At 41.4% G+C, this 14,719-nt stretch overlaps 1 protein-coding gene across 3 annotated transcripts; it reads left to right on the top strand.

Annotated features, from left to right (window-relative positions):
* Positions 1–327: 327 nt before the first annotated feature.
* On the top strand, positions 328–11,665 carry LOC136549646 (uncharacterized). 3 transcript variants are annotated; one of them, XM_066541010.1, is made up of 16 exons: positions 328–867; positions 2,299–2,644; positions 2,728–2,953; positions 3,052–3,303; positions 3,389–3,498; positions 4,016–4,111; positions 4,195–4,282; positions 4,477–4,706; positions 4,869–5,053; positions 5,183–5,382; positions 5,575–5,907; positions 5,994–6,095; positions 9,847–10,144; positions 10,519–10,667; positions 10,761–11,045; positions 11,165–11,665. In XM_066541010.1, the coding sequence occupies exons 2-16, from the start codon at positions 2,334–2,336 to the stop codon at positions 11,381–11,383; spliced, it is 3,084 nt and encodes a 1,027-aa protein (XP_066397107.1). In that variant the 5' UTR covers positions 328–867; positions 2,299–2,333; the 3' UTR covers positions 11,384–11,665. The 3 variants fall into 3 exon arrangements, with proteins under 3 accessions (XP_066397107.1, XP_066397105.1, XP_066397106.1); XM_066541008.1 differs by having other exon boundaries at positions 329–867; positions 2,242–2,644; XM_066541009.1 differs by having other exon boundaries at positions 329–867; positions 2,207–2,644.
* Positions 11,666–14,719: the final 3,054 nt, after the last annotated feature.

Below are 14,719 nucleotides of genomic sequence, written 5' to 3'. Positions count from 1 at the left end.
AGTGTACAGCCGCAACTGGTCCTTCGGATGCTTCGTCGGAGGTCCCAATTGGCCTGGCAATGGCACAGGAGAAACAAAAAAGTTCAGACGCCCATACAAGCCCAAGGGCAATTGAGTCATTCTCCAGAGCCGTTACCCACTGTTAGGAGCAAATGCCGATGGAATGGCGTGAGGGAAAAGAAAAGTTCGAGCGAGGGCATATAGATAACGACTTTTGAGGGGTACACAGGAGTGTGACATCTTTTTTAAAGGTACACACATAAAAGACTCCTGAAAACAGGTCCGTCCCATCCTGTCTCTGGTTGTCCTCGCAACCAAACGGCACCGCCTCCACCGAAGCAACAGCATCTTGACGAAGCAAAGCATCCACACCTACTGCCTCGTCACCAAGGCCCAGATCACAAAACAGCGGAAACACCGGGATTTATTCAGTAAATTGGAGCTGCAGTTCTTGACAGAAGCACCCACCCTCTCTGTGACTCTCTCCGTCTCCGTTCGTGCTCGTTGAGTCGTTGGACCGGACCGCACCAAAACCATAATAAAGTTCTTGACGAAACCGCTTAAGGCACATCTGCTGGACGAAGACCAACCAGAAACATTTTAAATTTTTTTCTCTTGCCATTCCGTGTCAGTTTGTACTTGCTCCTCCCCTCCAGCAGATTCAGTAGGAGATTCGAGCAGAATTTTGCTGAAACTCCTCTCTTTCTTGCCCCCTGCAAACTACCCAGCCGCAGCCCCAGGTTGCTGAGTCCCCTCGATTTCTCCAAGCTTTTTAATTCCATCCTCTGTTTCGGTTCCTCGCCCACTCGTAGGGGCACAGGTTGGTGCGGTGCGGATCTTTGGCGCCGGTTCCTGGTTTTGAGTTCGGTGAGTACAATTCCTCAGTTGTTTCGCTGCTTCTATTCCCTAACTCTGCCCCCCATTACTTTTCCTTCCATAAACCTAGTTTGCTGACCCTGCTTTCTTGATAAATGTGTTATTCTGTAATCTTAATAATCTCAGCTCCTTGCCGAATTTCGAGGAGAAGGTGCGATCTTTGTGCTTGCGAGCGAACCGCATATCGAAATCGTTTTTTTAATATATAATAATAATAAAGCGCATCGTTTTTTAATCTGTCCGGTTTGTTGTCAAATCCGTGCGTGCAATCAATTTTGTCCTCTATCCGCTTGAATTTCTGTAAAAGCCATGTGATTTTTGCCGTCTATGGGTGGAATTGTTCCTTCAGGTGATGTTCTGGAACTGGTAGATTGGTTTGTTCGTCTCCTTTTTTTTTCCGGCTACATTAGTATGACTATGTCTGTCTGCTAGTACATACGTCATAATGGACAATTGGTGGTTACATACATTCAGTTCATAGTTTAGTCTAGCTGTGTGCTTGTGTGGTCCTGCCAGCGGTTCTGGGCAAGTTCACGAAAACATGTCGTATTGATGATGTATTGTGCCAGGGTTCTTCACCTGGAGCAAGCTTGCTTGTTTGTCTTGATGTGGATAACCAGTTATGAGTAGGTTTTCTTTCTTTTTTTTTATTATAATGATTGCCACCGTTTACATGGGATCTGTTGATGTAATTTTCTGTCTGCTCAGATTGTCTACATATTTTATTTAAAAAAAAGTTTGTCTACATATATTTGTTTCCCTGCACCCTTTTGTTTCATTATCAAAATTTCCATCTCGGATAATGTTGCATGGGATGCATGACTTTTAGGATATACCATGGCAACAGTACATGGACAATGTAGCTCATGGTAAAGGGAATAGATGGTACTCACTCCATTCCAAATTATAAGGTGTTTTGGCTTTTCTAGATACATAGATTTTGCTATGCACTTAGATATACACTACTAGTTAAAGCAATGTATCTAGAAAAGCTAAAATGTCTTATAATTTGGAATGGATGGAGTAGTGTTGAAATGCATAGTTAGTGCGATGAATTATAAGATAGCATACTTGTGTGTTCATGTTACAAAGCGGTATCGGTTGAATTTCCAAAAATCATCTCCAAGCACTAGAGTTCAATATGTTAGCCTAATAGCTTGTTATTTTTATTTTACGGTAGGAGTAAGGAAGTCAGTACACTAAAATTCAGTTTTTCTCATCTTCGTCAGAAGTTTGTGTTTTCTTTTTGTTCTGATTTTTTAACTCTTGCTTTTCTGCATGCTTGTTTTCATGCCTTTGTGAATTTATAGATGTTATCCTATTTTGTCAGATGAAGGGAAACAACATAATTATTTACTTATGCAGATCGGGGCACAAATTTGAGATGTTCCTCAAGTGATAAAGTACACTAAATGGTTGCAGGAGCATGAATCACTGACTTGTGAAGCAGTACCTTTATGGGAAAAGAAAAGCTCCGTAAGCAGCCCTCTGGCCGTCTGATTGAATCTCTCAAAATGGAGAGGATGAGGAACATCCTGGCTCATAGATATCCATACCCGCATGAACACTTAAGACATTTTATCATTGCTGTGTTTGCTTGTTGGCTTTTCTTCATTTCCTCGGATAACTTGCAAAACCTTATAATGAAGTTGGACAAGAATTTTAAATGGTGGTCCATGTATGCTTGTTTGATTGGCTTCTTTTATTTCTTCTCATCACCTTTTATTAGGAAGACCATCAAACCAAACTATTCGAACTTCAACCGATGGTAAGCGTTAACCCCCTTTTCTGTGAACTAGTACTGAAGTTAAAACAAGATGTTTGGTTCTCTGAAGCTGTTTCCAAATGCAGGTATATTGCATGGATATTCTTGGCAGCACTATACCATCTGCCCAGTTTTCAGTCAATGGGCTTGGATTTGCGGATGAATCTTTCCCTCTTCCTCACCATTTATATTTCTTCTCTAATTTTCTTGATGGTCTTCCATATCATATTTCTTGGCCTTTGGCATTTGGGTCTTGTTTCTCGTATGGCAGAGAAAAAACCAGAGATGCTTACTATAATACAAAACTGTGCAGTAAGTTCCGTGGTCACATTGGTTCATGTGTCTTCCGTTTCAATTTTTTTTTTGTTACCTGTGCGTTACCCATTTTCTATATTCTTGTCTTATTTCAGGTTATAAGCATAGCTTGCTGTGTGTTTTACAGCCACTGTGGTAATAGGACTGTTTCAAGAGATAAATCTATTGATCGTAGAATTGCTAGCTGGATTGTATTCTCACTTTGGACAAAGCATGATGACAACACACTGATTTCAAGGCTATTACGTATGCATAAATTTAAAGAACAGATCTGTTCCTCCTGGTTCGCTCCAGTTGGTTCTGCTAGTGATTACCCTCTTCTCTCTAAATGGGCCATTTATGGAGAAGTTAGTATACTGCGCCTTTTGTTTGTATTTAGATGATTATCTTCGTTTTTCCTTGTAAGTTTATTCTTATCTTTGTCTGGTTCAGCTGTCTTCAAATGGATCAGGTTCCTCCAATGAAATCTCACCAGTCTACTCTTTGTGGGCTACATTGATGGGTCTTTACATTGCCAATTATGTCGTAGAGCGTTCAACGGGGTATGCCAACTTTCAAAACACTTCAACCTTCCCCATTTCTACAGAAATTTGCTTTTGTTGAATTTGTACTGAAGGAACTTGGGAAATGCTAATAGTATTAATTCAGCTTATCACCCATCAGTTACATGATGAATATTTTAGAATGGTATCTCTGTTCGTGTTGTAATAACATCATGATAGGAGTAACATATTCTCATGTTATTACTTAGTAAATTAGGGTATTCTGATACATGTGTGCATACTGACGTAATTGAGGAGCCAACTAAATGTGTGAAAACATATTTACATTGATTCTCATCTTATTGGCTCATAAATTTGGGTGCTTGGCACGTGGTGCTTATCACCTTAGTTGATATGTGTATGCAGTATGCTGCTGTAATCAAGGAGCAACTAACAGCAAAAAATAGTTTACTGTGTAACTATATAATCGTAGGCGAATAACAGAAACTGAAATCTGTCTTCGGTTAGTTTAGTTTTGGACTAATTCCACATTTGTTCTCTCTGATTTGATTTACAGATGGGCTTTAACTCATCCTTTGACAATTTCGGAGTATGAGAAATTGAAGAAACAGTTGAAACCAGATTTTGAGGACATGGTTCCTTGGTACTCTGGGTACGATATTAGTCCATACACTAGTTCTTATACTGCAAGTGATATGGCAAAAGTTACTTACATGTTGGTAATTTGTTCTGCAGGACATCAACTGATTTATTTAAAACTGTCTTCGACCTCATGATATCTGTGACTCTCTTTGTTGGTCGATTTGACATGCGTATGATGCAGGTACATCGCTTCTTCCCTCCGCCATAGTTCCCTTGGTTTCTGCTTAATTGCTTATGCATTTCTTTCCCTGATAGGCACATAACAGTAGTGATTTATGTACTGCTTTGCACATAGGAGTTTACTTTTGCACTACAAAGTTGAGTCTATGGTTGTCTTAAACCAATTATTAACAGTTTTTTACTAACCTTGACCAGGCTGCTATGAATAAAACTCCTGATGAAGCTAACAGCCACGACCTTTTGTATGATCATCTTGATGGAAAAGATGAGCTTTGGTTTGACTTCATTGCAGATACTGGTGATGGTGGCAACTCTACATATGCTGTAGCACGATTACTTGCTCAACCCTCGTTAGTTATAAAATCTGATGATTCGAGGCTAACATTTCCCCGTGGACAACTGCTACTCATTGGTGGAGACCTTGCGTATGTTTCCTGTTGACGCTGACTACTAAATAACCAATAAAAACTCATCTGGTTCTTGGCAACTTGACATTCCAGCTACAGATGATATCATGTATTGCTATTATCAGTTTCATTGTTAATTTGTTTGCCTATATAATGGGAGTTTTCCTTGCTTATCCACAGGTATCCAAATCCATCCTCATTTTCGTATGAACGACGTTTTTTCTGTCCTTTTGAGTACGCTCTCCAGCCTCCTGCTTGGTATAAGCCTGAACATATAGCACTGGTGAAGCCTGAACTTCCCCTTGGGGTTTCTGAGCTCAGGCGGTACAGAGGACCACAGTGTTTCATGATTCCCGGAAACCATGGTAACTATTGCTCATATATGAAGTATGCCATATAATCTTGTGCAGCTATGCGTGTTCATTTTTCTTGTCATTTGCCAACTTCTGAATATGTTATGCCTTGTTTCAAACAATCTATACGGCCATGAACAGATTGGTTCGATGGATTAAACACATTCATAAGGTACATCTGTCATAAGAGTTGGTTGGGTGGGTGGTTCCTACCTCAGAAGAAGAGTTATTTTGCGTTGAAGCTTCCCAACGGATGGTGGGTTTTTGGTCTTGACCAAGCTCTTCATGGCGACATTGATGTCTACCAGTTCAAGTTTTTTGCTGAGTTGTGTCAGCAGAAGGTAATTTCATTCTCTGATCTTCATGGTATCAGCAGTTGTGTCAAGTTCATTTTTAAATTTGATGGTTTAATAGTAGCACATTACTCTATAAGCTTGATCGGTACTGAAGATCTTGTTATCATAAGCAGAAAACATTGAAGATTATAGAATGTGTTTTTCAGTGACTTCATATTTACCACCGGAAGTATGCAGGTCGGAGAAAGTGATTCCGTAATTATTATAACTCATGAACCAAACTGGCTCCTTGATTGGTACTGGGGTGATAGCACTGGCACAAACGTTGCATATTTGATACGGGAGTACCTCAGGGGAAGATGCAAACTGCGGATGGCTGGGGACCTGCACCATTATATGCGACATTCTTGTGTTGAGTCAAAAGAACCAGTTCATGTACAGCACTTACTTGTAAATGGCTGTGGCGGGGCCTTTTTGCATCCAACACATGTCTTCGAAAACTTCAGGGTATTTTATGGGAACAAGTATGAAACAAAATCAACATATCCTTCCTACAACGATTCTAGCAAGGTAAGGCTGATCCGTAATATTTTGATTGGTCATGATGTTTGAGTGGTTTGTGTTATCATGTGACTTCTCTTTGTTTCATTTTCTAGATTGCGCTTGGTAATATTTTGAAGTTCCGAAGGAAAAATTGGCAATTTGATGTAATTGGTGGTTTTGTGTACTTTGTCTTGGTTTTCTCAATGTTTCCACAGGTGAGAGAAACTAGATGAGTTGACTTTTTTTATGAACTGTATGGTAGAAAACTGCCCTTCTTAAGTTAAAGTATAAGCTTAAAAATTATTTGTTTTACATTTGTTTTAAACTCCGTCTATGTTGTCTCAACATAGCAGGTCCCAAACCCTGGTAAAGGAGGAGGGTTGTGATAGGTGTGGCGAGCCAACGTTAAATCTAGCCATTCTAATGGAGATGAAACCCGAAAGAAAACCGTTGGGGCGTAACCCTCTTAGCGACGCGCCATATCAGAACCCGGGTATGGTGTTAAATGGGCAAGGGCCGGGTCGGCACCCCCTTGGTGACGCGTCGTGTCGCGATCTGGGCATGGTGTCAAGTGAGCAAGGATCGGGTCGTCGCTTCCTTAGTGACGCGCTACATTGGTGCCTGGGTGTAGTGAAAAATAAGCAAGGGTTTTCACATCTGAGTCGGCGGGTGCGAAGGGTAAGGAAGCTAGTCGAACCAACTAGGATCCGTTTAGGTAGTTAGAATGTAGGGTCGCTACAGGTAAGTTAAGAGAATTAGTTGATACCGCGACTAGGAGGCGTGTAAATATATTATGTGTTCAAGAGACTAAATGGAAGGGTCAGAAGGCGAAGGAGATGGACAATATAGGTTTCAAGCTTTGGCACACAGGGACAGTCGCGAATAGAAATGGAGTAGGAGTTTTGATTGATAAGAGCCTCAAGAATGGTGTGATGGGAGTGAGAAGGCAAGGAGATAGGATTATCTTAGTCAAGCTTGTCGTTGGTGATATAGTCTTGAACGTAATTAGTGCGTATGCCCCCAAGTAGGCCTCGACGAGAGTGCTAAGGGATAGTTCTAAGAAGATTTAGATGGCCTGATTAGAGTTGTACCTAATAGTAAGAAGCTTTTTATAGGAGATCTTAATGGGCATGTAGGTACTACAAGTGCAGGTTTCGAGGCAGTTTATGGAGGTTTTGGGTATGGTAGTAGGAATCAGGAGGGGGAGGAAGTTCTGGACTTCGCGGTAGCTTTTGACCTGATGATAGCCAACACTTTCTTTAGAAAGAGAGAATCTCATCTAGTGACCTTCAGTAGCGGACAACACTCTAGCCAGATTGACTTTGTCCTCGCGAGAAGAAAGGACAAACGAGCATGCTTGGGTTGCAAGGTGATATCAGGGGAGTGTTGTTTCTCAACATAAGCTTTTGGTGGCAGACTTTCGTTTTCAGGTGCGTGCCCGTAGGGATAAACAAGCTAAGATTGAAAGAACAAAGTGGTGGAAATTGAAAGGATAGACGTGGGAAAGGGTTATCAAAGAGGGCTCTTGGAAGGAAGAGGAGGGCATAAACAACATGTGGGAGAAGATGTCAACCAACCTCAGAAGTGTGTGGAGTGAAGACGAGGCTAAAGATACTTGGTGGTGGAACGAGGAAGTCCAAAGGGCTATTAAGGAGAAGAAAGAATGCTATAGACACTTGTACCATGACAGGAGTATGGACAACATAGAGAAGTACAATGTGGCAAAGCGAGCTATAAGTGTGGCAAATGGTAGAGCGTACGAGAATCTTTACCAACATTTGAGTATGAAAGAAGAAGAGAAGGACATTTATAGGATGGCTAGGGTTCGTGAGAGAAAGACAAGGGACTTCAATCAAGTTAAGTGCATTAAGGACGAAAAGGAGCATCTCTTAGTGAAGGAGGATGAGATCCGACATCGATGGCAAGAGTATTTTGACAAATTGTTTAATGGTGAGAATACGAACACAACTTTTCAGTTGGATGACTCTTTTGATGACACCAATAGGCGCTTTGTGTTGAGAATCCAAGAATCTGAGGTCAGAGAGGCGTTGAAAATGAAAGGAGGTAAGGCGATGGGACCGGATGGTATCCCAATCGAGGTGTGGAGATGCCTCGAGGACATAGCTATAGTATGGCTAATCAAGCTGTTCAACCATATTTTTCAATCGAACAAGATGCCTGACGAGTAGAGAAGTATATTGGTATCGATCTACAAGAATAAAAGGAGATATTCAAAGTTGTACTAATTACCGGGGAATTAAGTTGATGAGCCATACTATGAAGCTATAGGAGAGAGTTATCGAGCATCGCTTGAGAGCAATAACGCGGGTCTCTATGAACTAATTTGGTTTCATGCCCAGAAGATCAACCATGGAAGCCATTTTCTTAATAAGACAAGTTATGGAGCAATATAGGGAGAAGAAGGACCTACACATGATTTTTATTGACTTGGAGAAGGCTTATGATAAAATACCAAGGAATGTTATGTGGTGGGTTTTGGACAAACATAAAGTTCCAACGAAGTACGTCGGGCTCATTAAGGACATGTACAACAATGTTGTGACTAGTGTTCGAACAAGTAATGAAGACACAGATAATTTCCCGATTAGGATAGGACTACATTAAGGGTCAGCTTTGAGCCCTTATCTGTTTGCCTTAGTGATGGATGAGGTCACAAGGGACATACAAAGGGACATCCCTTGGTGTATGCTTTTCGCGGACGATGTAGTGCTAGTTGATGAAAGCCGGACAGGAGTGAATCAGAAACTGGAGTCATGGCGGGAGACTTTGGAGTCCAAAGGTTTTAGACTTGGTAGAACTAAAACTGAGTATATGAGATGTGACTTCAGCACTACTACTCGGGAGGAGGAAGATATTAGTTTGGAAGATCAAGTAGTGCCTAGGAAGGATACCTTTCGATATTTCGGATCAATGCTACAAAGAGACGGGGATATTGATGAAGATGTTAGCCATAGAATCAAAGCAGGGTGGATGAAATGGCGCCAAGCATCTGGTGTCCTATGTGACAAAAGGGTACCACAGAAGCTAAAAGGCAAGTTTTATAGGACGGCGATTAGACCTGCTATGTTGTATGGTGCAGAATGTTGGCCCACGAAAAGACGACATGTTCAACAGATAAATGTCGCAGAAATGCGTATGTTGCGTTGGATTTGCGGTCATACAAGAAGAGATCGAGTTCGGAACGATGATATACGTGATAGATTAGGGGTAGCACCAATTGAAAAAAAGCTTGTCCAACACCGGTTGAGATGGTTTGGACATGTCCAACGGAGACCTCCAGAGGCACCGGTTCGTAGTGGAATCCTAAGCCAGAATAGTAACGTGAAGAGAGACAGAGGAAGACCGAAGTTGATTTGGGTAGAGGCAATAAAAGGAGACTTGAAAGGATGGAATATACCCAAAGACTTAGCCTTAGATAGGAGTGCTTGGAAAACAGCTATTCACGTGCCTGAACCTTGATTGCTTCTGCTGGGTTTCAACTCTAGCCTACCCCAACTTGTTTGGGACTTAAAGGCTTTGTTGTTGTTGTTTTACATTCACTTTTTCTCCCGAAAATGCAGGAGAGCTATGCTTCATTATATTAAGAAGAAATAGGGGGTAAAGAACCCTTAGTACAGCACACCCACACACCCTTATCTTTATCTCATGTGATCTTTAAAATTTTTTGGTACTAGAGGACTACACTCATCAATTTTCTGCCCTCCCACAAATTTGTAGTTTATTTCTGCTTTACCTTCATTATATTATATTATATTATATTTCTGCTTTAACAAATGGGGTAATATTCTGGTCGCACAGATAGCGAATGATATTATAACATAATATAATGAAGGTAAAGCAGAAATATACTACATTACTAATCTGTGGATACTGACATATTGCACCAGCACTAATAAATTACTCAGTCCTATCTGTGGCCTGATGCAAATATGTTCTGCTATCCAGTGTGATTCGTTTCGCATCTTACATGAAGACTCCTGGGCTGGTCGTATCAATGGTTTCTTCAGTGCAATGTGGAATGCTGTTTTTGAGATTCTAGAGCGATCCTATGTGTCCCTAGGTGGTGTTGTTACTCTATTGATGGTATCATTTTTCTTTGTACCCACAAAACTGTCTCGTAGGAGACGTGTTTTGCTTGGTTTTCTTCATGCCGCTGCTCATCTTACTTCGGCAGTGCTACTGATGCTACTTATGGAATTAGCTATTGAAATCTGCATTCGCAACCATCTATTAGCAACATCAGGTTTGTCTTTCTCTCCTAACCTTTCATCTCTCATTTCTTTTTGTGTGCATCGTTGCCTAATAACATATATCATTCTAGGTCGTTTGCCTTGAACCCTTAAGTATAAGATTATAGTGTCACAAGTGCTCAAGTTATTTTCTTTCCAGTCAGATCCTGTAACACTACAACTTTGATTCTTACATGGCTAAACAATTCTTCTTAAAGAAAGCTCAACCATAATTTGCAGAAGAGCAGTATGATTCATGACCTGTCCTATATTCTCTGGATAGTGTAGTAGCTTGCAACAGCTGTATGTTCTTTGAGGTGGCCTCGTGTGTTATTATGTTCCTGTCATCCACAATGTAAAATTGAATTGTTGCTTTACTTGTTCTCAGGCTACCATACCCTTTATGAATGGTACCGAAAAGTGGAAAGCGAACATTTTCCTGATCCCACAGGACTTCGCGCTCGTCTCGAGCATTGGACCTTTGGACTTTACCCTGCATGTATTAAGTACCTCATGTCTGCATTCGACATCCCAGAGGTTATTCTTTCATTTTTGTAAGCCATATAATAATGAGATCATTTCTGTTTGTTGGTGCTATTTGCCACTTATGCCATATATGCTCTCTTTCAGGTTATGGCAGTAACTAGAAGTACAATCTGCAGAAAAGGAATAGAGTCCCTTCCCCGGGGAGGTGCCATCATCTATTACGTCTGTGTTTTCCTGTACTTCTGGGTCTTGTCAACACCTGTCGTATCGCTGGTGTTTGGGAGCTACTTATATTTATGCATAAACTGGTTCCATATCCATTTCGACGAGGCCTTCTCCTCGCTGCGCATAGCAAATTATAAGGCATTCACACGGTTCCACATCAAGAAAAATGGAGACCTTGAGGTCTTCACCCTGGCCGTGGACAAGGTGAGAAGCTCACTGACTTAAACACTTTTCACAAAAAAACAACTATGCTGCCATTCTGCAAAAATGATTTTTTTGAAACAAACATTCTGTAAAATGATTCAGTTTTGTGAATGAACCAGGTGCCAAAGGATTGGATGCTGGATCCAGACTGGGACATGGAACCCAAGCAGCCATTCCAGATGAGCTACACCAGGAAGTTCCCAAGCAAATGGAGGGCCGTGTCGGGCCTGGACCCAATCAATGCGGTGCGCATTGTCGACCAGTTTGTCATCCCACGAACAACCTCTAGTCCACGAACGCCCTCAAGTCCAACAACACCAGGAGGCTCTGTGAGATGATGCTCATGTTGTGAAATGTTAAATGTACATAAAGTTATCTTCGACTCGGGAGAAATTGTACAGTAACATAAGGTGGTCCTCTGACATAGAACAGGAGAAATAGGTAGGACGAAAAACAGAGGTGTCACACCCCCAAAATTCCATTTTGGGTTGTGAATAGTTTTCACTGAATAAAACCAATGCTTTTATCATTTTCTAAAGTTTCCAAGATTTAATTAGGGTTTTTACAATTTATAATGTGAAAAATGTTGATTTTTAAATAACTTTTGTAATATAATGTGAAGGGTGTTGCATTCATGCCGGTTGCATTTGGTGTTTATGAGTGCAAATAGTTTTGAAATATGATAGAGCGACGTTCCTTTCTCTCTGGGAATTTTTCTAACCTTTTCTGGAATTAAATTTCTTTTTCCTTCGGCTTAATATTTTTCCTTGATCTTTGCAACAATCTTTTTGTGAGCTCAAACAACTTTAGTTGAGTCCCTCGTCCTTCAATCTATCTCCAGGATTTTTTCGAGGATTTTTCTGAGCTCCGGGCTATTTTTTGTGGCTTAAAAAGCAATTCTAGATTTTCTAGAATTATTTTAATTCGCGAAATTAAAATAATCCCAAAACCCTAATTTTTCCATCGACCCAAATCCTGCCTATAAATATTTGCCGGTGTTCCTCTCGACGCAAGGGTTCCAGAAGTACATCTTGTTTCCGCAGTCGCCACCCATAGCCTCCTAGATCGGACGTCGAAGTTCGGAAGATGCTAGGTTTTCGACGAGCTTTTTCAGGCAAACCGTCGTGTTCCGGCGACAACCACCACCACCCAGAGGTAGATCTCTTCGTTCTCTACACCGTGGTATATCCTATTGCACGAATCCTTCACATCTATTCTTCCTTCTCCGACGAGTATCACCATGGCTAACTCTGTTTCCTGTGTTGTGCAGGCCGCTGGCGCCGCTCTCTGGCCGGCCAGCTAGCCTCCACGGCCGGCCCAGATCCTCTCCCCAGCCGGCCGCCCCCTCCCATAGCCGGCCGAGCTTGGACCTAGCCCCCACGGCCTCCCCTTCCCTCCCTTTTCTTCTCTGTTGGCCGCACATGAACAGTACCACGTTTCTACTGTAGCAATCTGATCCAGAGGTTGAAGAAGGACCCAAGTGTAATTATTTATTTTCGGGTTTCGCAGATAGGTCCTTGGTACATTCAATTTCTGTCTTTTTCATCAATTATTCCTTCATATCAAATCCGAATTCAATTTTTTCAGTTTCATCTTTTCAATATATACTTCTATCATTGTTTAACCACGTTAGTACTATTTATTTCATCTATTTCAGTGTGTTTCATGTGAAATACCTGAAATGCCCCTCACGATAAATCTTCCGGAGTCCATATCTTTTTCGTCCGATCTCCGTTTTCAGCGGTTTTTGCGCTCACGCGATCGTAGAAACAAGACCTACACGTGAGTAATCTTTTCATAAGTTGTTTATCATGTTATCATCCTTGTAACCTAGGTTGGTTGGGTAGCTATCTTGCTTAGCTTGCAGTCTTGGGTTGGACAGGTTATCATTTAATATTGATTAATGATTTATGCAACTTGGGTTGGTAATGTTTATAGCAACATGGTGAATAGGAATCCGACAGGATGGTTGGTTTTGGTAGAGGTGTGTGCCAGATTTTGGGTAAATGTTTTCTGGTGGATTGTTGGAATTGGTGGAATGAATTGTGCTCGTTCCTGCTTGGATTCTAAGGACCGGTTCATGGACAAGTAACCTAGCTTAACAGCGTAACCTCGAGGGCTATATGGCTCTGGCCCTGGCCAAGTAATTAGTTTCCTCCAAGTTATGCTACATCGGGTCGGTTTGTGTGGCACAAGAGGGGGCTTCTGCAATGGTGTTGGTACCCACTGTTAGCGGTTAGAAACCTTAGTGAAGGTGTAAAACAGACTTGGAGGGACTTTGTAAAGGCCTTATAGTGTGACCCCGCTGAGCACCTAGGTAGTGTGAAGCGTGATGGGGAAACATGACTCGTGGTGAAAGTGTACAACCTCTGCAGAGTGTAAAACTGATATACCAGCCGTGCTCACGGTCAAGAGCGGCCTGGACTTCTTGATTAGATGGCTCTGGTTCAGTTGGGAGGCTTGGATGGAATCCAAATGTTGGTTTGCTTGGATGGGATCCAGGTGTGGTGCTCGGATGGGATTCGAGTGTTGGTTACAGTGGTTCTCCGAGGTGAAGGAAGATCTCACCTAGTTAAATAGGTGCTTAAGGTTTAAGGTAATAGGTGTGTTGCTTAAGGGCTTGTGTTAAACCCTATCAGCCTTTCCTTGTGTTGGCCGCATGTCATACTTTCCTACACTTGCGGAGTACATTTCGATGTGCTCACCCTTCTCTTTGTCCCCTTTGCTACCCCACCCAACGGTTCAGACTAGAAGATGGAGTTTCTAGAAGATGGTGTTCCCTGAAGACGGTGTCGATGCTAGGCTGGTGTACCCCCGGTCAGCTGCCTGAAGGGATGGAGACCCTGCTCTGCTGGAACTCTAATGTAATTTTGTGTTTAGACCCTCTGGTCATTTTTGATATATGTAATCGCTTTTGTAATAAACATTACAATGTATCATTTTGTCATCGCATGTATGAACAAACAGATCCTGGCATACATGTGATGTGCATTCGGTTTTGTTTTATGAAACCGGGTGTGACAAGAGGGCAAAGCTCCACAAGATGAGGTCCAAATGTTGTACATCTTTTGTTATATCAGTTGCCCTGGTCAGGTTTAGTGATATGTTTTTCAAGCTTAATGGCCGTGACCCGTGCTCACTACTCAGAAAATCATGTCTGACCATGTTTAGATGTGTTCATCTGTCATCTCAACATCCTCTGCCATATACATGAAACATAAAAACAAAAGTGGCCTGGCAGAAAATTCAATAATTTCTTGTCACTAAAATTGCAGTAGCACACGGAAGCATATAAACAGTAGGAAAATGTAAATAAACACAGAAGTTTAACGAAAATCTTTGCATTAGACGGTGCATGGAACTAAAATTTCTTGTCATTAAGATTGCAGTAGCACACAGAAGGATATAAACAGTAGGAAACATGTAAATAAACACAGAAGTTTAATGAAAATCTTGCATTAGACGGTGCATGATTCCATGGTTAACATAGGTTGTATCGAGAAGCTGTTGGTGTAAGTTCCAATGAGTAGGAGACATGCACATTGATTTTAGAATAAAAAATACCACTTGAAGGATGACATCACATGAATGTGAGAATCATTTTTGAAAGTGATATTCAGGAGAAATTATCTACAGTTTGGACTTTGGCATATATTAGATGAACAATTATAAAA

This window comes from Miscanthus floridulus, chromosome 4, assembly GCF_019320115.1.
Source record: "Miscanthus floridulus cultivar M001 chromosome 4, ASM1932011v1, whole genome shotgun sequence".
Lineage (NCBI taxonomy): Eukaryota > Viridiplantae > Streptophyta > Magnoliopsida > Poales > Poaceae > Miscanthus > Miscanthus floridulus.
The sequence above is the reverse complement of the archived record's forward strand: the minus strand, read 5'-3'. Positions and strand labels throughout refer to the sequence as shown.

Excerpts from the sequence above, each read along its gene's own strand:
- LOC136549646 (XM_066541010.1), top strand. The coding sequence starts at position 2,334 with ATGGGAAAAGAAAAGCTCCGTAAGCAGCCCTCTGGCCGTCTGATTGAA. Across the intron at positions 5,054-5,182 it reads CATGATTCCCGGAAACCATG|ATTGGTTCGATGGATTAAAC; the intron begins GTAACTATTGCT and ends GGCCATGAACAG. Across the intron at positions 10,668-10,760 it reads CTGCATTCGACATCCCAGAG|GTTATGGCAGTAACTAGAAG; the intron begins GTTATTCTTTCA and ends GCTCTCTTTCAG.